The 22,038-nt window shown below is 38.3% G+C and overlaps 1 protein-coding gene across 10 annotated transcripts in view; it reads right to left on the reverse strand.

Annotated features, from left to right (window-relative positions):
* Nucleotides 1-12,393: 12,393 nt before the first annotated feature.
* Nucleotides 12,394-22,038, reverse strand: part of RNF111 (ring finger protein 111) — a 94,871-nt gene continuing 85,226 nt past the window's right edge. For 7 of the 10 annotated variants that reach the window (XM_007165951.3, XM_057543666.1, XM_057543665.1 and 4 more), the window contains 4 exons: nt 18,971-19,063; nt 17,215-17,310; nt 16,059-16,186; nt 12,394-14,047 (listed from right to left, as the gene is read on the reverse strand). In XM_007165951.3, the coding sequence (XP_007166013.1) occupies nt 13,930-14,047; nt 16,059-16,186; nt 17,215-17,310; nt 18,971-19,063 (435 nt within the window). In that variant the 3' untranslated portion in view covers nt 12,394-13,929. The remainder of the gene's footprint in view (nt 14,048-16,058; nt 16,187-17,214; nt 17,311-18,970; nt 19,064-22,038) is intronic. The other 3 variants (XM_057543667.1, XM_007165950.3, XM_007165948.3) reach the window with 1 other exon arrangement.

Consider the following 22,038-nt stretch of genomic DNA (forward strand, 5'->3'; position numbering starts at 1 on the left):
TGGGTTGTGATCGGTGCTCAATAAATATTCGTCGAATAAATTATCTTATGATGAGCAAAAGATTTTAAAATGAGAAAGACAAGTGTGATCCAGCCTTGGGCAGCAGGGTGAGAGTCTCACGTCAAGACAAGAAGAAAGAAAAAGTGAGAGGAATGGGAAAGGAGAGAGGAAAGGAAAGGGTCCAAGGCTCACAGTAAAGGTAGTGAAATGACTTCTGATGATAGGCTCCATCTAACAATTTGAGCAAGTTTTCCCATCACTCCTGCTCTACTCTTTAAAAAATGGTTCCTCGCTCTGTTACTGGGGTACTAATGACCCTTAAATGAAGTGATCTGAATTAAATTCCTTCCCTTGCATCTAACATTTCTAAACCTGTTTCCTCTTTAGTAAAACAGAAATAATTGCAGCTACTATGTGGCATGGGAAGATGTTAGTGTATCCATCGTCCTATAACTAAAAATTAGGTATTCAGTGAAGAAGTATTGGGAAGGGAAAGTATTGGGTTGGCCAAAAAGTGCCTTTGGTTTTTAAGTAAAAATAAAAGACACTTTTTTCATTTTCACCAAGAACTTTATTGAACAATGTATTCACCCTTTTGTTCCACTACCTTCCGCCATTTTTCAGGCAACTTCGTAATTCCATCTTCCCAAAACTTTTTATCTTTTTGAGAAAAGAACTGTTCCAGGTGCCTTTTACAGTCTTCCAGGGAGCTGAAATGTTTTCCATTAAGAGAATTTTGTAAAGACCAAAATAAATGGAAATCCGAAGGTGCAATCCTGGTGAATACAGTGGATGAATCAGAACTTCCCAGCCAATCTGTAACAGTTTTTGCCTGGTCATCAAAGAAACATGCAGTCTTGCATTATCCTGATGGAAGATTCTGCGTTTTCTGTTGACTAATTCTGGACGCTTTTCATCGAGTGCTGCTTTCAATTGGTCTAACTGGAAGCAGTACTTGTTGGAATTAATCGTTTAGTTTTCCGGAAGGAGCTCATGATAGAGGACTCCCTTCCAATCTGACCATATTCACACCATCACCTTCTTTGGATGAACACCGGCCTTTGGTGTTGTTGGTGGTGGTTCATTTCTCTTGCCCATGATCTCTTCCGTTCCACATTATTGTATGGTATCCACTTTTTTTTTTAATTAATTAATTTATTTATTTATTATTTATTTTTGGTTGCATTGGGTCTTCGTTGCTGTGCGTGGGATTTCTCTAGTTGCGGCGAGCGGGGGCTACTCTTCGTTGCGGTGCACAGGCTTCTCATTGCAGTGGCTTCTCTTGTTGCAGAGCATGGGCTCTAGATGTTTTGTGCACTGGGGTTGTGAGTATAATTATATTTTTGCTTTATTGTTATAATATTGTGGTATTATCAAAAGCTACAACTATTAAACAATCCTTACCACCTCTCAGGTCTTTGTAAACAGAAATGTTAAGAATGGTAAAGTGCTTTTATTAACTGATTTGACATGGTTAAAGCTGAATAATTTAATCCATATTAGACATATTATGTTTTCATTTAAAATAGAAGTACTATTTTATGGTTTATCCCTCACTGCAACTAACCTAGAACCTTACAAATAAACTTTTTGATTCAATCTCTTGTTTAATGCATTGTAGTCCTTCTATATTTTTATTTGTTCCCTCCTGTCTTAGGTAACATTTATTGATCACTCTTCCTATATTCTAATTTAAATAAACTTTCTCATAGATTCCTCATAATCTTTATTGATAGTATTATCCCAGTTTTTTGGGGTCATTTTTTAAATTGAGGTATAATTGATACATATTAGTTTCAGGTGTACAACCTAATTATTTAACATTTGTATATATTGCAAAATGATCACCACAATGAGTCTAATTAACATGTCGTGTGTTATCTCAATCTAACAGATGAAGAAACTAAGGCTCAGAACAGTTCTATGTCTTGGCTGCAATCACAGTCCTCATGGGTTTCAGAGCTAGAGTTGGTACTCAGTTCTGATTGCAAAGCCTGTGCTCTTTGCATTGTATTTACCATTGTCCTCTCTACATTTGGCAGAAAGAGTGGGAAAAGTTTGAAACAGTCATCAAAGGGAATCGAATAGAAAATTAACCAAGGATAAATTTCCTGAAGGCCAATGGCCCTTTACATTATGGTAAAATTCTACATGATCAATACACTTTTTCTCATTTCTTGGTCAAGTACTGCTTCAAAAAGGTATGCATATGGGGTGGATATGGAGTGAAGGGAGAATACTGCAGGCATAGAGAGCACCCCAAGCAAAAGCACAGACCAATATTGGACCAGTATGACTGGAGACAAGGTGAGTGGCTTGGTTTGGCGGGAGTTATTGGACTTCAAGGTAGGTGTTGCCTAGTGTCTTCCAACCCCACGGAAGGACGTCAAAGATAGAAAGTCAGAGAGACAGATTCTGAGATTCCTACACAAATGTTTAGGTCCTGGAGTGCCAAACGGGAACTCTTCTTTTCTGACACCAAGATTCCTCAGTCTGGGGTAGAGTCTTACACTCTTGGCTATCAGGACTATCCTTCTGAATCACCAGAGATTTGATTGCTGTTTGTCAGACCTTCCTCACTTCTAATTTCTTATTCAGCTACCCACCTTTTTCTCCTGTTCCTGGGATTCTTTCCCTCAGACTTCCAGGACCTTCCTCCAATGGGAAAATTTCACAGTCAGATAGCCACTGTTGATGCAGAACTCAAGAACTTCAGGAGGCAAAAACTGTCCTGGGTCAGGTCAGAGCTGGAAACCTCACAGCTCTCCTAGAAGGCCCATAAACAGGCACTAGGACCATCTCAAGCTCAACCCAGGGAGCTGCTTAATTTGATCAAACATGCTAGATTATAAGCTACATGAGGGCAAGGGTGTTGGTTCTGTGCCTAGAACAAATAAAGTGCTTATTTATTGTTGAATTTTTATTAGGATTTATGTGGGTTATGTACTAGATTATCATAAAAGTCCAACAGCTCAGCTCATGGTCATGGTTTCTATATCCTTGAAGAATGCTTTTCTATTTCTGTTCTTGGTGACTTTCAGCAGCTGTTGTTCCAGATCACAGTGGAAGCATAAAGGGCCCAGTTTAATTTATATATCATTAATTGTGAATGAGACAATAAACAAATTATGATTTTCACCAGCTGATTTTTATCAGAACCCAGCTATCTTCCTCATTACTGCCATGTTCTCTCCCTCAGTTGCTCTTATCACATTTCTGTCCCCTACCCTAACTGCCTACCTCTTCCTGATTTCTTTTCTCTCTTAACTAGCTAGAAGATAAATTTGCCATATTAAAATTAAAATGTCAGTGTTTGCAAGGCACTGCAGGGAACACAGAGAAGAATAAAGTGCAAGCCATGCCCTCAAGTTCAAAACAAGGAAGGGGAGACAAATAGGAACAAAATTATTTTAAGAGGCAGAACCTATAAAATATTGAGCACAAATAATACGATTAATTCAAAATGGGGATAGGTGAAGGAAGGCTTACTAGAAAGGGGACATTTGAGCTTTTAAAGGAAGGGTTAGATTTTGGCAAGCAGAGATGGCAAAGGCATTCAAGTAGAAACAATGAGAATAAATCTGTGGAAAAACAAAGCAGTCTGAGGCATTTGGATTATAGGAATGTTAAAGATAAAGCTGAAAAAGATCCAGAAAATGAGGAATCATGGAAAGTTTTTAAGAAGGATAATGACTTGGTTAGAACTTTGTTTTAGAAAGCTGACCCCTGGGGGCAGCACGAAGAATGGACTATGGAAAAAGTTTTCCCAGGTGAGACGTAACAAAAATCTGACTTGGATGAGTGTAGAGAATAAAAAAATGGAAACAAGTATGAGAGGCATTACTGGAAAAATGAGAGAACCTTGATAAATGACTAAATATAGATGACAAGGGGAAACAACTGCAAGGTAACTTAAAAGTTTTGAGTGGTTAGGTTAAAATTTTCTTAAATGTTACCCAAAATAAGTAACTTTCAATGCGAATTTCTTTGGGGGTAGGGGCAGGTCACTTTTCTTACAAAAAGAAAGACTTTTTTCTCTGCCTTGCTTGCATCCATCTTGACCTACTACTTTCACCTTGACCAATATGTCACCGTAATCTATCCCATGAAGGTAACCTGGTTATCTGTTGCTGGCTGGGCAGGGTGCATGGGTTTGTCCCAGTCTAGGGCCTGTAAGCCTGCTCAGTAGCAGGGAGACCCATAGAGGTAGAAAGAAAGACCTTTCTAGTATCTTCATGAGCCTCCACTCAAAATGAGTCTCTAAAATCTGGACCTCAAGCTTGCGGATTATTCAAGTTCTTTTTGTTTGTTTTGTTCTTTTAATCTACTAAACGCCTTGTATAAGCAAGGCACTGTGCAGACTACTTAGAAGGAAAAAAAGAGGGCATTAAAAACTAGGTCCCTGCCCTCATGGTGCTTAAAATATAAGGTCCATGAAAGGATAACAATATAATTTACTCATCCTTAGAAAGTGAGTTAAAAAGTAAAAGGTCTGTTGAGGATAATAAACCATTGACTCAAGAGTTTTAATATTATGCTGTTCGATTATTCATGCATTTCCTGTTCTCTGTTATACCAGATAAACATTGTAAGACACTCTGATTTTTGTATCATATCCTAATCAGCTTTTGTGGAATCTTGAGGAGCTACAGAATGCAGAGAATGTCCCAACTGGCATATCAAGCTGGCTTTTTAGTAACTGCCCCCATTCTGGGCTAAACTGTGCCTGTGGGGTGTGCAGGCCTACTGGGACATGACAGCCAATCCCACTCTCAAACAGATGGTAGAGTGCAGACTGTGTCTCATTTCCCTTCAGTTTGTATTCCTTTTTCAATTTGTTCTTATTCTTTCCATTTCCACATCTTTCCTTTAGGAAACCTGTGCACCCTTGGAAAATACCACCATTCCAAGATCTAACTCATTAGCATGAGTGAGTTCAGGTTAATTCTGTACTTTTTAATGCTCAGGCCACAGCCAGAGTGATGATCACTTATAGGTATCATATTTTGAGGAATGTTAATAAACTAGAAAATGGTTAATAAACTAGAAAACACCATATCCAGAAAATGGTGACAAGAATAGGTAAGAAGCTTAAGATCCAGTCTAAACAAAAGAGTTCTAAGGATATTCCACTTTGAGCAGACCCAAATAAATCAAGATGGCTGTCCTATAGTATCTGAAGAGCTAGCATATAGCAAGAAACCAGACTTATTTTTACATTGCTCCAAAATACAGAATAGGACCCTATGACTTACAGGAACATCTACCAAAGGAAGAGAATTATTTTTTTTTTAAGAATTAATGATTTTAACTGTTTACAAAAGAAATGCACTTCTTCAGTAAGTAGTGACCTCATCATCCCTGGAAGAATATAACCATGGGCATAATTGGATTAGTCAGGGTTCTTCAGAGATAGACAGATAGATAGGGAATTGGCCCACACAATTATGGAAGCTAACAAGTCCTACAATCTCCAGTCTGCAAGCTGGAGACTCAGAAGAGCCAATGGTGTAGTTCCAGTCCAAGGCTGGTAGGCTAGCAACCCAGGAAGAGCCCATGTCTCAGTCTGAGTGCAGAGACAGGAGAAAAACAATGTCCCAACTTGAAAGCAGTGAAGAGGAGAAATTCTCCCTTACTCATGGGGTGTAGGAGGAGGGGAAGAGAGTCTTTTCGTTCTACTCAGGCCTTCAACTGATTGGATGAGGCCCACCTACATTAAGGAGATTGCTTTACACAGACTACAGATTTAAATCTTGATCTCATCTAGAAAACACCCCCCAAAATAGACCCAGAATAATGTTTCACCAAATGTCTGGGCACTCAGTGGTGCAAATTGACACATTAACTTTCACAATAACCATCTATTAAGAACACTGCAGGACTTCCCTGGTGGCGCAGTGGTTAAGAATCTGCCTGCGAATGCAGGGGACACGGGTTCAAGCCCTGGTCCGGGAAGATCCCACATGCTGCAGAGCAACTAAGCCTGTGCACCACAACTACTGAGACTGAGCTCTAGAGCCCACGAGCCACAACTACTGAAGCCCGCACACCTAGAGCCCATGCTCCACAACAAGAGAAGTCACTGCAATGAGAAGCCCACGCATCGAAACAGAGTAGCCCCTGCTCGCCGCAACTAGAGAAAACCCGTGCGCCGCAACTAGAGAAAGCCCGCGCGCAGCAATGAAGACCCAACACAGCCAAAACATAAATTAAATTTTAAAAAAAGTTAGGAAAAAAAAAGAACACTGCAGAAAGAATTTCTAAATTACACAAAGATATGGCAATCAAAGGAACAGAAATATCTCCATCACATAAGTTTCTTTTTCTCAAATATCAGTGTGGGGAAGTCAAAGTTCCTCCACCACTGATTCCTCTCATGATAACACTTGAGAAAATAAACCATTTGCACACATGACTTCTCCATATGCTAAACTTTGGCTTGGGGGGAAAAATGTGTTCAGGAAGTTTGTACTAGGAATTATAACAAAGCAATGGCACTTGTTTTACCTTACTGTGATTAATTAAAGATGGTCACAATTTTTTTTTTTTGCTGCTGCTACTTCTATTAATAGGTACAGTCTTTTTCCCCTCCCCTTGAATCTGGGCTAGCCTTGCTTTGACTCACAGAACATGGCAGAAATGACACTGTGCCAGTTCCAGGCCTAAGTCTTAGGAAGCCTGGCAGTTTCTTCTTTCTTAGAGCTCTGAGTCACCATGTAAAGAAGTCTAGCTCTCCCTCACTAGAGAGACATCAAGAGAGATGCCCAGGGGCTTCCCTGGTGGCGCAGTGGTTAAGAATCTGCCTGCCAATGCAGGGGACATGGGTTCGAGCCCTGGTCCGGGAAGATCCCACATGCTGCTGAGCAACTAGGCCCGTGTGCCACAACTACTGAGCCTGCGCTCTAGAGCCTGTGAGCCACAACTACTGAGCCCACATGCCACAACTACTGAAGCCCGCATGCCTAGAGCCCATGCTCCGCAACAAGAGAAGCCACTGCATTGAGAAGCCCGTGCACTGCAACGAAGAGTAGCCCCCCTCGCCACAACTAGAGAAAGCCTGCATGCAGCAACGAAAACCCAACACAGCCAAAAATAAATAAATTAAAAAAAAAAAGAGATGCCCAGTGAGTCTTCAGCTGTCCCAGCCATCCCAGCTAAAGCATCAGACATGTAAGGGAGGCCACGCTGGCATTCCATCCCAGTAGAGCTCCCAACTCAATACAGTCACATGAAGAACGCAGTGGTCACACCACACTGAGATATGAGCAGTTCCTGCCCAGCCCTGCCCATATTGTACAGTGATGACCAAATAAATATTGTGCCTAAGTCACTAAGATTTGGTGTGGTTTGTTACATAATAGGTAACAGATATATTTACCTGGGAGTATTTTCAATCCTTGCACCAAATAAGCTTTTTTGTTTGCTGGAAGTTTTTTTTCTTTTGCTGCATCAGGTCTTCGTTGCTGCGTGCAGGCTTTCTCTAGTTGTGGCGAGGGGGGCTACTCTTCGTTGTGGTGCACGGGCTTCTCACTGTGGTGGTTTCTCTTGTTGCGGAGCACAGGCTCTAGGCACACGGGCTTCAGTAGTTGCGGCACACAGGCTTAGTTGCTCCGCAGCACGTGGCATCTTCCCAGACCAGGGATTGAACCCGTGTCCCCTGCACTGGCAGGCAGATTCTTAACCACTGCACCACCAGGGATATCCCTGCTGCAAGTCTTGCATCTTACTGTTTCCTATGGTGTCACGGCTTAGGAAAACATAGCACAGTAGCTAGGATTTATAATTATTTGTAAACTATGAACCTCAAAAACATTATTCTGGGACTTCCCTTGTGGTCCAGTGGTTAAGACTCTGTGCTTCCAACGCAGGGGGGCATGGGTTTGAACCCTGGTCGGGGAGCTAAGATCCCACATGCTGTGCAGCACAGCCAAAAAAAAAAAAAAAAAAATTATTCTTGGAAAATTTTTCACACGGGCAACTTGAATGCCTGAGCCATTTCCAGATATTTCGGCATTTGGTTACCTGCTGAGGGCACAGTGGATTTAGTGCTGAACCATGGATCACATGTAATGGAGAGCCCTGGGAAGGACTGAGACCAGTCTGATAGAATCTTTGGCCAGAGAAGTCCAAGATGTCTGAAGACTGGGTCTTGACATAGGGAATAAGACAGGTTACTAACTGTGGTGTTTTTAAAATGTGTACACAAATTCTTGCTGTACCTTTCTTCAAATGTTGGAACCCAATCAACTCCTCTCGAGTATAGGCTATATTTAGTGACTTGCTTCTAATGAATATAATGTGGCAAGAATGAGTACACCTTCTGTGACTAGATGAAAAATATCACTGTGGCTTCCTACTTGCTCTCTCTCTGTGGTCATTTGCTCTGGGGAAGCCAGCTACCCTGTTGTGAAGACATCTGAGTCCCACATAACAAGGAAGTGAGGTCTCTTGGCCAACAGCCAATAAGGAACTGAAGTCTGCTATCAACAGCCATGTGAGTGAGCCATCGTGGGAACACATCTTCCAGACCCAGTAATGACATCAGATGACTGCAGCCCCAGCTATCACCTTGACTGTAACTTCATGAGACTCCCTGAGCCAGAAGCACCAAGCTAAGCTGCTCCCAAATTCCTGACCCACAGAAACTAAGATGTTTGATGTTTAAGCCACTAAGTTTTAGGGTCACCAAACAATAGATAGGTAATACAAACCTTTGGGGTTTGGGGCGTGTGTGGCTAACAACAAAGTTCTAGGAACCCAGGTACACCATAGCTTATTCTCTGAGCAAATACTATCAGTACGGTAGTCTAGATAGCAGTTCAATAAAGATATCCATTCCTTTTTAAAGCCAGGCTGGAAGACTTACCATATCTCTTCCAATTCCCTTGTCAAAAACTCTTCTTGAGAATCTAAAAAACAGAATCCTTAGGATAACAGGTTTGGAGCATCCCATATTATGAGCCAGATTGGAAATCTGAGTATCTTGAGCTGTGCTACCAGCCACACAGGCAATGGCAGAAGCCAAACTCTTCCTTTCTGTAACACAACATTATCAATAACAATCTGTGGAAGTTTACTCTCCAAAGCACCCCCTCCACCCTGCACACATACTGTATACCACCACCTAAAGCAAAACTGACTCAGCGTAGCACACAATGAAAATGACTATTTAGTAAATCTAACCATTCTCGGTAGTGATGATAAAGGATTAAAGGAGACATGCAATTTCTTTGGGCTAATCAAAAGCTTCTCCTGGAAACCTACACCTTCCACACACTCTCCGTCTCTCTAAGAATAAGCCTAGAAGCAGCTAATACGATAACATAGGCAGCTCCGCAGTGTGCTTAATTAATCCTTAATGGGCACCAGATCCCTGCATAACACAATTTGATGGGGAGAAAAATTAGGAGAGATTGAGAAATTCTAGCTGTTAATCTCTCCGTAATATTTTCTTTTAGCTCAGAGAGGCAAATGGTTTCACATCCTGTGCCAAGTCTGATCTATTGGCAGCAGCTGCCTAAAACACAGCATTGGACGGTTTTTATGGGTAACTATGTGCCTGATGTGACTTCAAAGCAAAGGAACATGTGCTGGGAATCTTCCATTCCTCTGGTAGAAGAAAAATTTGAAGGGCTGAAGAGTATTGTTCATTCTTATCTAGTAATCAGTCGCTTGGACTCAGTAAGAGTAAAGATTACAGCAAACACTGATCTACGGTTCAGCATCTCGCTATGCTACCATTTGTCAGCAAGGGCAAGGGTATTTGGGCGGTGGGGTGGGATGGAGCAAGCATTGGGAGAACATATCTTCTTAAGTATGTCCTATATGCAAAGCTCTTTACACTCATCTCATTTAATTCTAATGACAAACTATTTCTGTTACAGATAAGAAAGATGAAGCTCAGAAAGGTTAAGTTTTATAGAGTTACACAATTCTAAGCCCAAGTCTGTCTGCCACCAACGACTATATTCTTTTCAAAACTCCAGAAGATCAACTGTGTGGCCTGTGAATCTGTACAGAATACAGAGGAGAGAGAAGGCCCCCCAGCAGGCCCAACCACAAAAGTGGTAACATTTATTTTTCTTAGAAAGAAATAGCTGTTTTGGACATAACTCTTAATTCAAGGAAATGAGTGAAATCTATAACTGAGAGAAAATATTTCAATATTGATATATCCAATACTGTGACATGTCAAGTCTTGAATAAGCAAGAAAATTTACTGTTCCCAGAGGTTTTGGAAGTTAAATTAGAAATCAGGACGCAAGGCTTCCCCGGTGGCACAGTGGTTAAGAACCCGCCTGCCAATGCAGGGGACACGGGTTCAAGCCCTGGTCCGGGAAGGTCCCACATGCCGCGGAGCAGCTAAGCCCGCGCGCCACAACTAAGCCTGCACTCTAGAGCCCGCGAGCCATAACTACTGAAGCCTGAGTGCCACAACTTCTGAAGCCCATGCGCCACAACTAAGCCTGCACTCTAGAGCCCGCGAGCCATAACTACTGAAGCCTGAGTGCCACAACTTCTGAAGCCCACGCGCCTAGAGCTCATGTTCTGCAACAAGAGAAGCCACTGCAATGAGAAGCCCACGCACCGCAGCGAAGAGCAGCCCCAGCTCACCGCAACTAAAGCAAGCCCGCACGCGTAGCAACAAAGACCCAACACAGCCAAAAATAAATAAACTAATTAATTTTAAAAAAATCAGGATGCAGTAATAACCAAAATGGGAAAAGAATTTGAAATAGATCCATGTCTATGTATAACTGAATCACTCTGCTGTACACCTGAAACACAACATTGTAAATCAACTATACTCCGATATAAAATTAAAATTTTTTAAAAATCAGAGATATGGGGACATATGTATGTGTATAACTGACTCACTTTGTTATAAAGCAGAAACTAATACACCATTGTAAAGCAATTATACTCCAATAAAGATGTTTTAAAAAAAAATTCAGGATGCATTTTCTACAAAATTAAGCTATTCCCATTTATGAAAAACTAATAATAAAATGTCTACAGAGTTTACATTTTAATTTGTATTACAAATAGCATTTTTAAAACAGAGCTAGTTTTCTGTCTGTCAAATAGTTATGGTTCAAATGATGAAATGTGCTAGCAGCTTAAACAAAATCACCAGATTAAAAAAATGTTTCAAATATCAGTTTATCACTTGCATATTAACAACGATGAATGTAAGGATTTGCTGACAAAAGAGTTTTAAAGTATTTGGATAGCTATCACTGAAATTTTCGTTTTGACACAGATGTAGCAGGATATGGAAGACACCAAAAGAAAGCACAGAGAAGTTAAAATACTAAAAATTATTTTCTTTCTCACTTGGTTCATTACTAATCACATTTTTCTGTAATTAATTGCAGTAGCTTAAGAAGCTCCTGCATTAACAATTCAGGTATATGCTACAAATACTTGCATAAAATAAATTTTAAAGTAATGATACTTCAGATTTAAAAAAAATCAGTAGCAATCATTAAACAGGTCAATAAGTAGTTGTGCATCTAAATATGATATAATATTTAAAAAAAAGAGAGAAATCTATCTGTATTTGTGTTTGGGGAGCATCAAGAGGACTCCATTGTATAGAATTCTCCCCATCTTACTCCTTGGCACAGACCCTGGGTTTTCCAGTGGTAAAGTCCTACATCCATCACAGGCTACCTGAAGACAGGCTACTAGCTCTTGTCCCCAGTAAGATGGCAAACAAAGTCTCTCTCTCTCTTTTTCTCTCTCTCATTCTGTCTTGCCACTCCTCCCACAACCCTTCTACAACTGCAGCTTAATCATCTAGTATTCTTTTTTTTTTTATTTTTAAATTATTATTATAATTTTTTTTTTTGGCTGCATTGGGTCTTCGTTGCGGTGCGCGGGCTTCTCACTGAGGTGGCTTCTCTTGTTGCGGAGCATGGGCTCTAGGCACGTGGGCTTCAGTAATTGCAGCACGTGGGCTCAGTAGTTGTGGCTTGTGGGCTCTAGAGCGCAGACTCAGTAGTTGCGGCGCATGGGCTTAGTTGCCCGTTGGCATGTGGGATCTTCCCGGACCAGGGATCGAACCCATGTCCCCTGCATTGGCAGGCTGATTCTTAACCACTGCACCACCAGGGAAGTCCCTAGTATTCTTTTTAAATGTGTTATTTTATATCCAAATTTCTAAACCATAGTCCATCCTCCATCTCTACACATACTATGTTGAAGCACGCTGATACTGACAATTACTATGGTGTAACATTTACTAATACAAAACAAGGGCAAGTAGCCATAACTGAATGAATACAAACATCAAATTATGCAAATGTCAACTTGAGTGAGATCACTGTTTTGAATTCCAAGATGTTCAGTGTAAACAGTTTTATAAAAATGAATTATGAAACACAAAGACAATAGAAATATAAGTTATTTATTAATCAATCCACTTACAAAGCAGGTGGCTTAATGCAAGCTTATCGACATCTTCACATATGATCCATGGGAACATGTCTTCCACATACAGACAGTGATGTTACTGACTGATGCATTTGCAATCTCGGGCATATTAAGCATATTTAGACAAATAAAATTAGGCTATCCTGTATATGAAAGTATCTTGATAATACACATCCTTAAGTGGATTAAAACTTTCTCCAAAGGAGAAATGTTAGTACATTAACTTAACTTTAATATTCTATATTATGCAGTAAATCTTAACTATAGAAATTAAAATTTTTAAATCAGTGATCGACTCTTGGTAATGTATGAAGTGGGAGTCTAAAACCAGAGCAACAGTAGGTTGACAGTATAATTTGTGCCTCACAGTATCTGCAGATTTACTGTTTTCAAGTTTAAAGAGAAATAAAACAAGAGACATGTAGATTCAGCTGACTTTATTTATCTTTAAACTAATAAAAATCCCTTTAAAAGTGATCCTGGGACCTTTAGAAGTTCTATGAATGCACAGATACCTGCCGATGATTGCAATTCTAAATCCTGACTAAATGTGTTTACAAAAATCAATGTAAGCAGATATCTTTAATATACGTGCTTAGCAGAAGACTGAACAAAATTCTACATGTCTTCTCCAATTTCCCTAAAATTTTGTTAAATCTGCAAGTATGTACAATCCAGCTAATTGAAATTACTATTTAGTGTTCATCAGAGCTGTTTCACAGCAGCAAAAATTGAATCTGGGAAATAAAATTCTAATCGATGTAGGAAAAAGATAAATACAATCAGAACAGCAGTCTAAATGTATGATATCAATATTCAACTCTATCTGCATTGTGCTGAAAGGAAAAGGATACACCAAGAAAATTTCTATTGATCACTCTGGTGATGTGAATACCACCTGCATCTGATTGAAAATGGTTTGTATTCTGTTCCCAGTATCAAGAATGGTATTTAACTCAGAACTCCATATTGTAAATATACAGCAGCCATTTTGTCCTAATTAAGGAATGTCTTAATACACAATATTATCATTTTCTAGAGGATCTTTATACATTAAACTAAAGTACATGATTGATTAAATTAAACGTTAGTAATGGATAAAAAAAAAATTCATAATTCTCAAGACCTGGTACTATGTAAAAAACAAAAAGACCACGAAATTCTACTTACTGAAGCAGCTAATCTTGCCTGCAAGTTTAGGGTCACAAGCCCATAATATGTGCAAAGAAATGCAATACAAGGAACCATGCAAAAATACAGTAAAATGATATAGGAAAAATGTCAAATCTAGAAAAAAAAAGCTTTTATAAATACATCAAAATCAATTGTATACATAAACTGTAGGTCTAGCATTAGTTGTACCATATAGCAGAGCCAGCACTCTAAGTTCACGGCTTCCAAATCTGCGCAGGTAAGTCATGCCATCTTTGGTAGACTGCAGTACCAGGAGGGTGGGAATGAGAGGGAGGGTAAGAGTTCTGAAACATGGTGTCAACTTTCACTTGGCAGCTGGGCCTCAATGTCCACTCTGCATATGGGGCACTTCTTATTGGTAATCAACCACTGGTCAACACACACTTGGTGGAAAAGGTGCATACAGGGAAGGCGTCTATTATAGGCAAACAAAACAAAAAGCAAAAATTAATTTTATGACAAGCGTAGTGGCATTTATTTTTAAACAAATGATACATGTAATAATTCAGTAATGTTCTGAAGTTACTAAACATTTTTCTCTTCTGTTAAAAAAAGAACACCCCTCCAAAAAACACCCCTCCATACTCAAGAGTTACGCCTACATTAAATTAATACTCTGGGCAATATAATGTATAAATGACCAAGATAATTAACTGTCACAGGTATGGAATCAAATTATGTAAAATCTCAAGAATTTTAAGAACAACAATTACATTAGCAATTATTCCAGCTTCACTTCTCTACGTGAGCTGACAATGCACTGGAGTTGGCAATATGTTTCCTGTAACATAATATTGTAAGTACATTTTTTAATATCAAATCATTGTTTTGTGAAGCACTTTCAAAAAAAATCTCATTTAATTCTCTCTCAAAAACCTTAGAACTGGGGCTTCCCTGGTGGCACAGTGGTTGAGAGTCTGCCTGCCAATGCAGGGGACACGGGTTTGAGCCCTGGTCTGGGAGGATCCCACATGCCGTGGAGCAACTGGGCCCGTGAGCCACAATTGCTGAGCCTGCGCGTCTGGAGCCTGTGCTCCGCAACAGGAGAGGCCGCGCTGGTGAGGGGCCCGCGCACCGCGATGAAGAGTGGCCCCCACTTGCCACAACTAGAGAGAGCCCTCGCACAGAAACGAAGACCCAACACAGCCATAAATAAATAAGTAAAATTAAAAAAAAAAAAAAAAACCTTAGAACTTATGTTGTAAATATACAGCAGCCATATCATACTGATTAAGGAATGTCTTAATATGCAATATTATTTTCTGTCTACAGGATCTTTACACATTAAATTTAAGTACCTGATTGATTAAAGGTTAATAATATTGTTTTCATGTTATATCCACTTAATTGTATGCTACTCTTTTAAAAGTAGGTTAAAAAGAGATGTTTACTTTAGTACACTACACTACCAATTAGAAATTGAGAAATAAAGAAATAATATTATAGTAATAAATATTACCCATGCAATAACTGGGTAATGTTAAATCTAAGTGTAACAGTAGGATAAAAGTTACTGACTTAAGTGTCCATTTCAACTTCCACCCCCGTTAAGAGTTGTCATACATTTCAGACTTCCTAATATTTTGTAAAAATAGCTAAAAAGAGGTGTTCCAATTATTCCTTGCACAGTATTGTCAATATTGTAAAAACAATTATCATCCATATTTATAAATCTTTACTGGAAATACAGTGTTCAAATAACCTTATATGTGGTATAGTAGACAACTTTTTATAACATTTTTTCTCTCTCTTAGCCAACTGAATACGATAAAGTTTTCCGTATAAACTAGGGCAACAAAACTACTATACAGTTTTTATATATGTTATAGAACTTGTTTCATATGGGATTATGTTACATTAGAGAAAAACAGAATAGGAACAAAACAATTAACTTAAGAGATTATAAAAAGAGAAGCCTAAAATTAATATTTGGTTAGCATAATAGCATTTCCTAAATCACAAAGTTGCAAGAAGAAAACAGTCTACACAAACTGAGAGGAAATTTTAGAACAAGATTACTTTATAAAAGATGCCGTAAAACAAACTGCACGGCGCTAATATGGATCCCCCTCGTTAAGCTCTGGAGAATACATTAATATACCTGTCTTGGCCTCCAAAGCCTCTCACCTCTCAAATTCTCCTTCCTGCAAGATTTAAAGAAGACAATTTTGACCACAAAATTTCCCTGGCCAAGTCTTGATGTGGCCCCAAAACAGGTAGTATATTTCCCATCCACACCCCTTTGCTGTTAATACAGAGACTTTAATCTTTTTTATTCTTTCACTCACTATAAGAAGGCAATTCTACATGTCAGAGACTGGTAACAGGGTATGCCAGGAGTAATCTTTATTTGGGTTCTGGTCTACTTTCAAATAAAATCTTGTACAGTTTTGACAACGGATTTTAGATAATTAGTGTCTAGTTACCTCACATCTTCACCTTCCTCTAAAATAGACAAACAGATAGTACATTTTTCCTCTGTGTCTTCCTCAGTCCCTTCTTCCCCATCTTGTTTGCAGTGCAGTTTCCTCTGTGAGAACCAATCAGTTGTTACCTTATTAGTAGAGATGACATTATTGAACAACTGAGTAAAGTCTGTGTTTATTTGAAAAACAAAACAAAACAAAACCACACATTCACCCACAACTTATTTCCCAGGTAAAACTGTCATGAATTAAAGGATGAATTAAGTGACTATTATCAACTAAGTGTTCTTGTAAGACCCTTAAATGATCAGCATCAAAAGCAGAATTAAAAGTAACAGAAATTCATTAGTTTGAAATTTATCGTTTTCAATCCACAATTAGAATACTATGTACTATTTTTGTCCTATCATGAGCACAGCCAAATAAACGTTATTTTACTAATGAATATTTCAAATAACATTCAAAAAATTAATGCTAATTATAGTATTTAGCTTAAACAGTTGAAAGGACTTTAATGGTTATACCTCATTAATACTCTTAGAAAAAGGATGAAAAATACAATGAACAGAAATTTCACACTTTATTAGTCTCTATAGCAAAGAACATTGTCGTCCGTTGAAAGAAATTTATTTAACATGCCTAGTCCATAACTTCTAGATGTAATACTACATAACGAATATAAGGGTAGAATGTAAGAAATGTAGGTCAAATAAACGTCCATTAAAATAACTGACTAGTTAAATTATGGTACTACTGTATGATGGAATTCTGTATAAGCGATTAAAAAGAATATGGATCATCTGTAGGTGCTGATATAGAATGAAAAGAAAATGTGCAAAAATGCGTGTATATTATCCCCTTTATTTTTAAAAGTGAAAGAAAAATATATACATATGCATATTATTAAAAATATGTGGAAGAATACCTAAGAAATCTTTAAGCATGATTTTTCTTCTGGGAAGGAAAACTAGGATCAGTAGGGTAACAGACTTCGGAGTATATATTTTCATACTTTCAATTTTTTTAACCATATGCATGTATTGTTTTAATAATAAAAAATGTAGTTGCTAGACTCCACAAACTCAAAGGAAGTCCATAATATTAAATGTTATGCATTTCAATAATAATGTAGATGTTTCATAGAATAAATTCTTACTTTTTTGTATTTATGTGGATATGTACATCTTTCAATTGTCCCCTGGGATGCTCCACGATTGACATTTCCTAGTCTTTCTTCCAAATGAATAAGTTCCTGAAGGTGAAGAATAACTAGTATTAAAAGTCAGGATTATTATTCCTTGAACAGCACTGTCAATACTGTAAAAGCAATAAAGTTCCATATTTATAAACCTGCAATGTAAATAGAGTATTCAAAAAGCCATATATACGGTAAGGCAAATGGCTGTTTATAATTCTTTTCTCAGCCAACTGAAGTGGTATGGCAAAGTTATCCTTGCAGACTACCACATGGTACTATGTACGTCAGTAAGCATGTATGCATGCATGTAAAAGATGAAATCATTGTAGTAAAATAGGGAAACAAGTCAAACAATAGTTCTAAGTCCCAATGACTCCAACTTCCAAACTGACATGAAGAAACAAAACTTTACATCAGGGACTTCCCTGGTGGTGCAGTGGTTAAGAATCCGCCTGCCAATGCAGGGGACAGGGGTTCGAGCCCTGGCCCGGGAAGATCCCACATGCCGCGGAGCAACTAAGTCTGTGTGCCGCAACTACTGAAGCCCGTGTGCCCTAGAGCCCGTGCTCCGCAACGAAGAGTAGCCCCCGCTCACCGCAACTAGAGAAAGCCCGCGTGCCGCAATGAAGACCCAAAGCAGCCAAAAATAAATAAATTTTTAAAAAAACAAAAAACTTTACATCATATTCAAATGACTTGTTCTTCCTGAAAATTCACACAAGAAGATATTTAGCGAAAAACTGAATTACTTAGGTTTATTTTTCTACAGCAATGCTTCTCTAAAAATTAAGCTTAGTCAAAAAGGATTAGGCATCGATTGCAGTAGGAAAATATTAGAAAAACCTAAATGATTTTCTAGGAGAATGGTTAAATTATATTCATCCACACAGTAGAATATCAGAGCTATCGAAAACAATGAATTGGTCCAAAAAATGATAGTACTGATTTCCCAGATATATTGCAAAGGGTAGATTTATATAAAAAATGTTACCACTCAATTCTAATGTATTACAAACATCACATGGGTTCAATAAAGCACGTAAGTCTACTGCATTTATTTAAAAAAAAAAGCATTGGGCTTCCCTGGTGGCACAGTGGTTGAGAATCTGCCTGCCAATGCAGGGGACACAGGTTCAAGCCCTGGTTTGTGAAGTTCCCACATGCCACAGAGCAACTAGGCCCGTGAGCCACAATTACTGAGCTTGCACGTCTGGAGCCTGTGCTCCGCAACAAGAGAAGCTGCGATAGTGAGAGGCCCGCGCACCGTGATGAAGAGTGGCCCCCGCTTGCCGCAACTAGAGAAAGCCCTCGCACAGAAACGAAGACTCAACGCAACCAAAAATAAAAATAAATAAATCAAACTATTCCCTTTAAAAAAAAAAAAAAGCATTAAGGTTTTTCTCCCACATTTAATAGTATGGTTCTTTATCTGATATTTATATTAACTCAATAAATTTCTACATTCTTCTGTATTAGATATTTTCATTTACTCTTCTTCAAATACTTGGGTAACTTCTGACACTAAAATTAATATCACTTATAAACCTTTCTATAATAATCCCTGGAAGCAATATCAGAAATTCAGGTATTTTACTGCTTTCTGATCCCCAGCCACTGCAGCAATCCTATACAGTTGTAAATATTAATATTACATATATTCTATCGCTGCATTACGGATACTGAGGCAAATATCTTCATTAATTTTATTACATACCTCAAAATTGCCCCTGAAAGGACCTCTGAATGATGTTCCATCCAAGCCTGATGAAATGTAACGAATGTGAGGATAGCCTGCCATGTCAGGAACCTATTTTAGTAGAAGAGATAGGCTAAATCAATTAAGAATAGGCTCAAGTTTTGCTGCTACCATTGAATAATTCAGACACTCAATTCTCTCCATCCAGCTTCTCACAAAAATCAACTTCAATAAGTATATATAGCTCCAAAAAAGCATTCTGTTAACAGGTTCCTCTTCAAAAATGATCTCTTTTATAATAACTCAAACCGTCATCAGAAGGAAAAAAAAAAAAAAGGAAACAGCAGTTCCATGAGATAACAATTCTCTTCTACTTGATTTATTTTGCACAAAGAATCCTAAGTAGAAAATACTCAAACCTAAGAATGATGTTCTTAGTAGCCTAAACGTATAAAGGCTAAAATTTTATAAGATCTGATCAATTTCAGAGAGCTTTATTGAACAGTATTAAGAAACAGAAATGCACAAAAATTTCCAACAAAACTTAACTTCAACATAAAAGTTTTACTTCCCTTCCTCTAACTCCCAAATAGCCAAAGGTACCCTTGGCTCCTTTTTTGGTTTGGCTCTGTTAGTGAAAGTTTTAACAGTGTTTTCTAATTTTTTTGTTAGGCATAGTCAATCCTCATTATTCATGGATCTCTTTTTTGTGAACTCACCTACTTGAGAGAATTTATTTGTAACTCCAAAATCAATAGTCATGCTCTCACAGTCATTCATGGACCTGCACAGAGCAGCAAAAAATCTGAGTTGCCCAATACGTGTTCCCAGCTGAGGAAGAAGACCCTGCCTAGTTGTTTCAGCTCTTACACTGTAAACAAGTGTCTTTTTTGCAATCTACCTAGTGCGATGTTTGTCACATTTTTGTGCTATTTATAGATCATTTTATTGTTTAAAATGGCTCCCAAACAAAATGCTTAATTGCTGGCTAGTGTTCCTAAGTGCAAGAAGGTTGTGATGTGCTTTATGCAGAAAATATGTGTAGATAAGCTTCATTCAGGCACGAGTTATGGTTTTGTTGGTCATGAGATCAATATTAATGAATCAACAGTATGTCAAATAAGGTGTCTCTAAACAGAAAAACACATTAAAACAAGGTGATGCATTGATTGGTTGTTGTGACTAGAAGCTTGCAATAACCTAGGGCTGTATTTACCCTTAGGAATAATATTGGGTTGGCCAAAAAGTTCGTTTGGGTTTTTCCATACGATGTTACAGAAAACCCCGAACGAACTTTTTGGCCACACCAATAGTTCAATATCTGCTTAGTCAGCGTTCACAGCAAATCTACACAACGTAACTACCATGAATAACGAGAGTTGACCGTAGTGTTAGGAAAGGGAGATACTGAGACAGAGCACCATTATTCCATTTTTATAAATAAATCTCCAAAATTATTTTTTAATCAGCTTCGCTGAATCACAACATACTTCTAGCAGGTTTTACAGCTTTAAAGGACAATTCACACATGGAAAAGAATTTAAAATAAGCAATAACTTTTACCCTTCAAATAGCCTAGTATTTAAATATCTGCAATTTTCCTCATAATCAAGATCAATAGTACCCAGTTTTAAGCAGATAATCTAACTTCCTACACATCTCCAAGGAAAATGAAAAAAATCAGAAAGGAACGCCTGCCTTCCAAATTACTTAAACCTGCACTTCTCCTGTAACCCTCCCTAGCCTCCTTTCTCTGGCTTTTAGGGATAAGCTTCCTCTTTCTCCTACTCAAAGGTAAGCTCTATCACCTGCTCCCCTCTCCTCCTATTCCCCGACCCTGGGTCATCCTTAATTAACTGCTACCCACCCCTTTCCTCGACATCTTCAAACAAGTCCTTCCTAATGTTAATGTTGTTCTGTCTTAAACCTAAAATTACCTTCAAGTTTCTCCAAACCTAAATTACCTCTCTAATCCTGGAACAAATGCCAACCCTATTTCCCACTTTCCCTTCACAGCCAAGTTTATAAAGCAAGTAGTTTATATTCACAGTCTCCACATTTTTTAACCTTCCTTACTGTAATCTAAGAGGCACCCCATCTCCATCCCTCACCACTACTGAAATCACTCTGACAAAAGCCGCCAATAACTACTCCCATGCCAAATGCATTCAACATTTTTCAAACTTTACTTTTTTGTGATGAAACGCTACTGACCATATTATTTTGACATAATTCTAACTTTGTTTCTCCTCAACTTCTCTAGCCAATTCTTGGAATTCTTTGTTTGAAGTACAGTATTATCATTTAAATATAGTATTATTATTCTCCAAGGTTTTTTTCAATCTCTTGTCAGTCTGACAAATTAGATTAATTAGATTTTCCTGGAAATCTAATTCTCTTCCATGGATTCATGGAATATGACAGATATGTGACACATATATTGTACATTGACAGATCACAACCCATCTTTAACTCAGATACCAGTTTACTGTTTGGAGATCCACACCATAAACCTAACTTCCTACTGGACATCCCACCTTGATACACATATTATCTCAGATTCAATATGTCCAAAACCTGACTCACCTAACCCCTTCCCTAAACCCTCATCTAATATTCTCCAACTTAGTGAATGGCAACACCATATACCTAATAACCAAAGCTAGAAATCTGGGAGTCATCCTAAATATTACTCAAATGTATCCCATCATTTTTATGTCAACTACCACTGCCCTTGTTCAGGCATTCACCAACTTTTATCTCTTCTACTATAATGTCCTAACCAGTATCCTTCTCCTACCATGAAATCTATTTTACACACAACTAAAGAGGTGGTCTATTTAACTACAACCTGATTAAATAACTCTAACAACATAAATATGATCAAGACATTCCCCTTTCAATGGTTCCTGAGTCCTAGTTTCTTAGCAGAGCAGATATTTCATTGCTGAATGACCCTCACCCCTAAGATCTAGAAATACCAACTTACTTGGATTTCCTTGTGCTTATGCTATTTGAAAGCTCTTTACATGCTGTAGCCACTGTAAGAGTACCATTCTCAATTCTTCCAAAGCCTGCTTAGAAGT

The sequence above is a fragment of the Balaenoptera acutorostrata genome, chromosome 3, assembly GCF_949987535.1.
Source record: "Balaenoptera acutorostrata chromosome 3, mBalAcu1.1, whole genome shotgun sequence".
Taxonomy (NCBI): Eukaryota; Metazoa; Chordata; class Mammalia; order Artiodactyla; family Balaenopteridae; genus Balaenoptera; species Balaenoptera acutorostrata.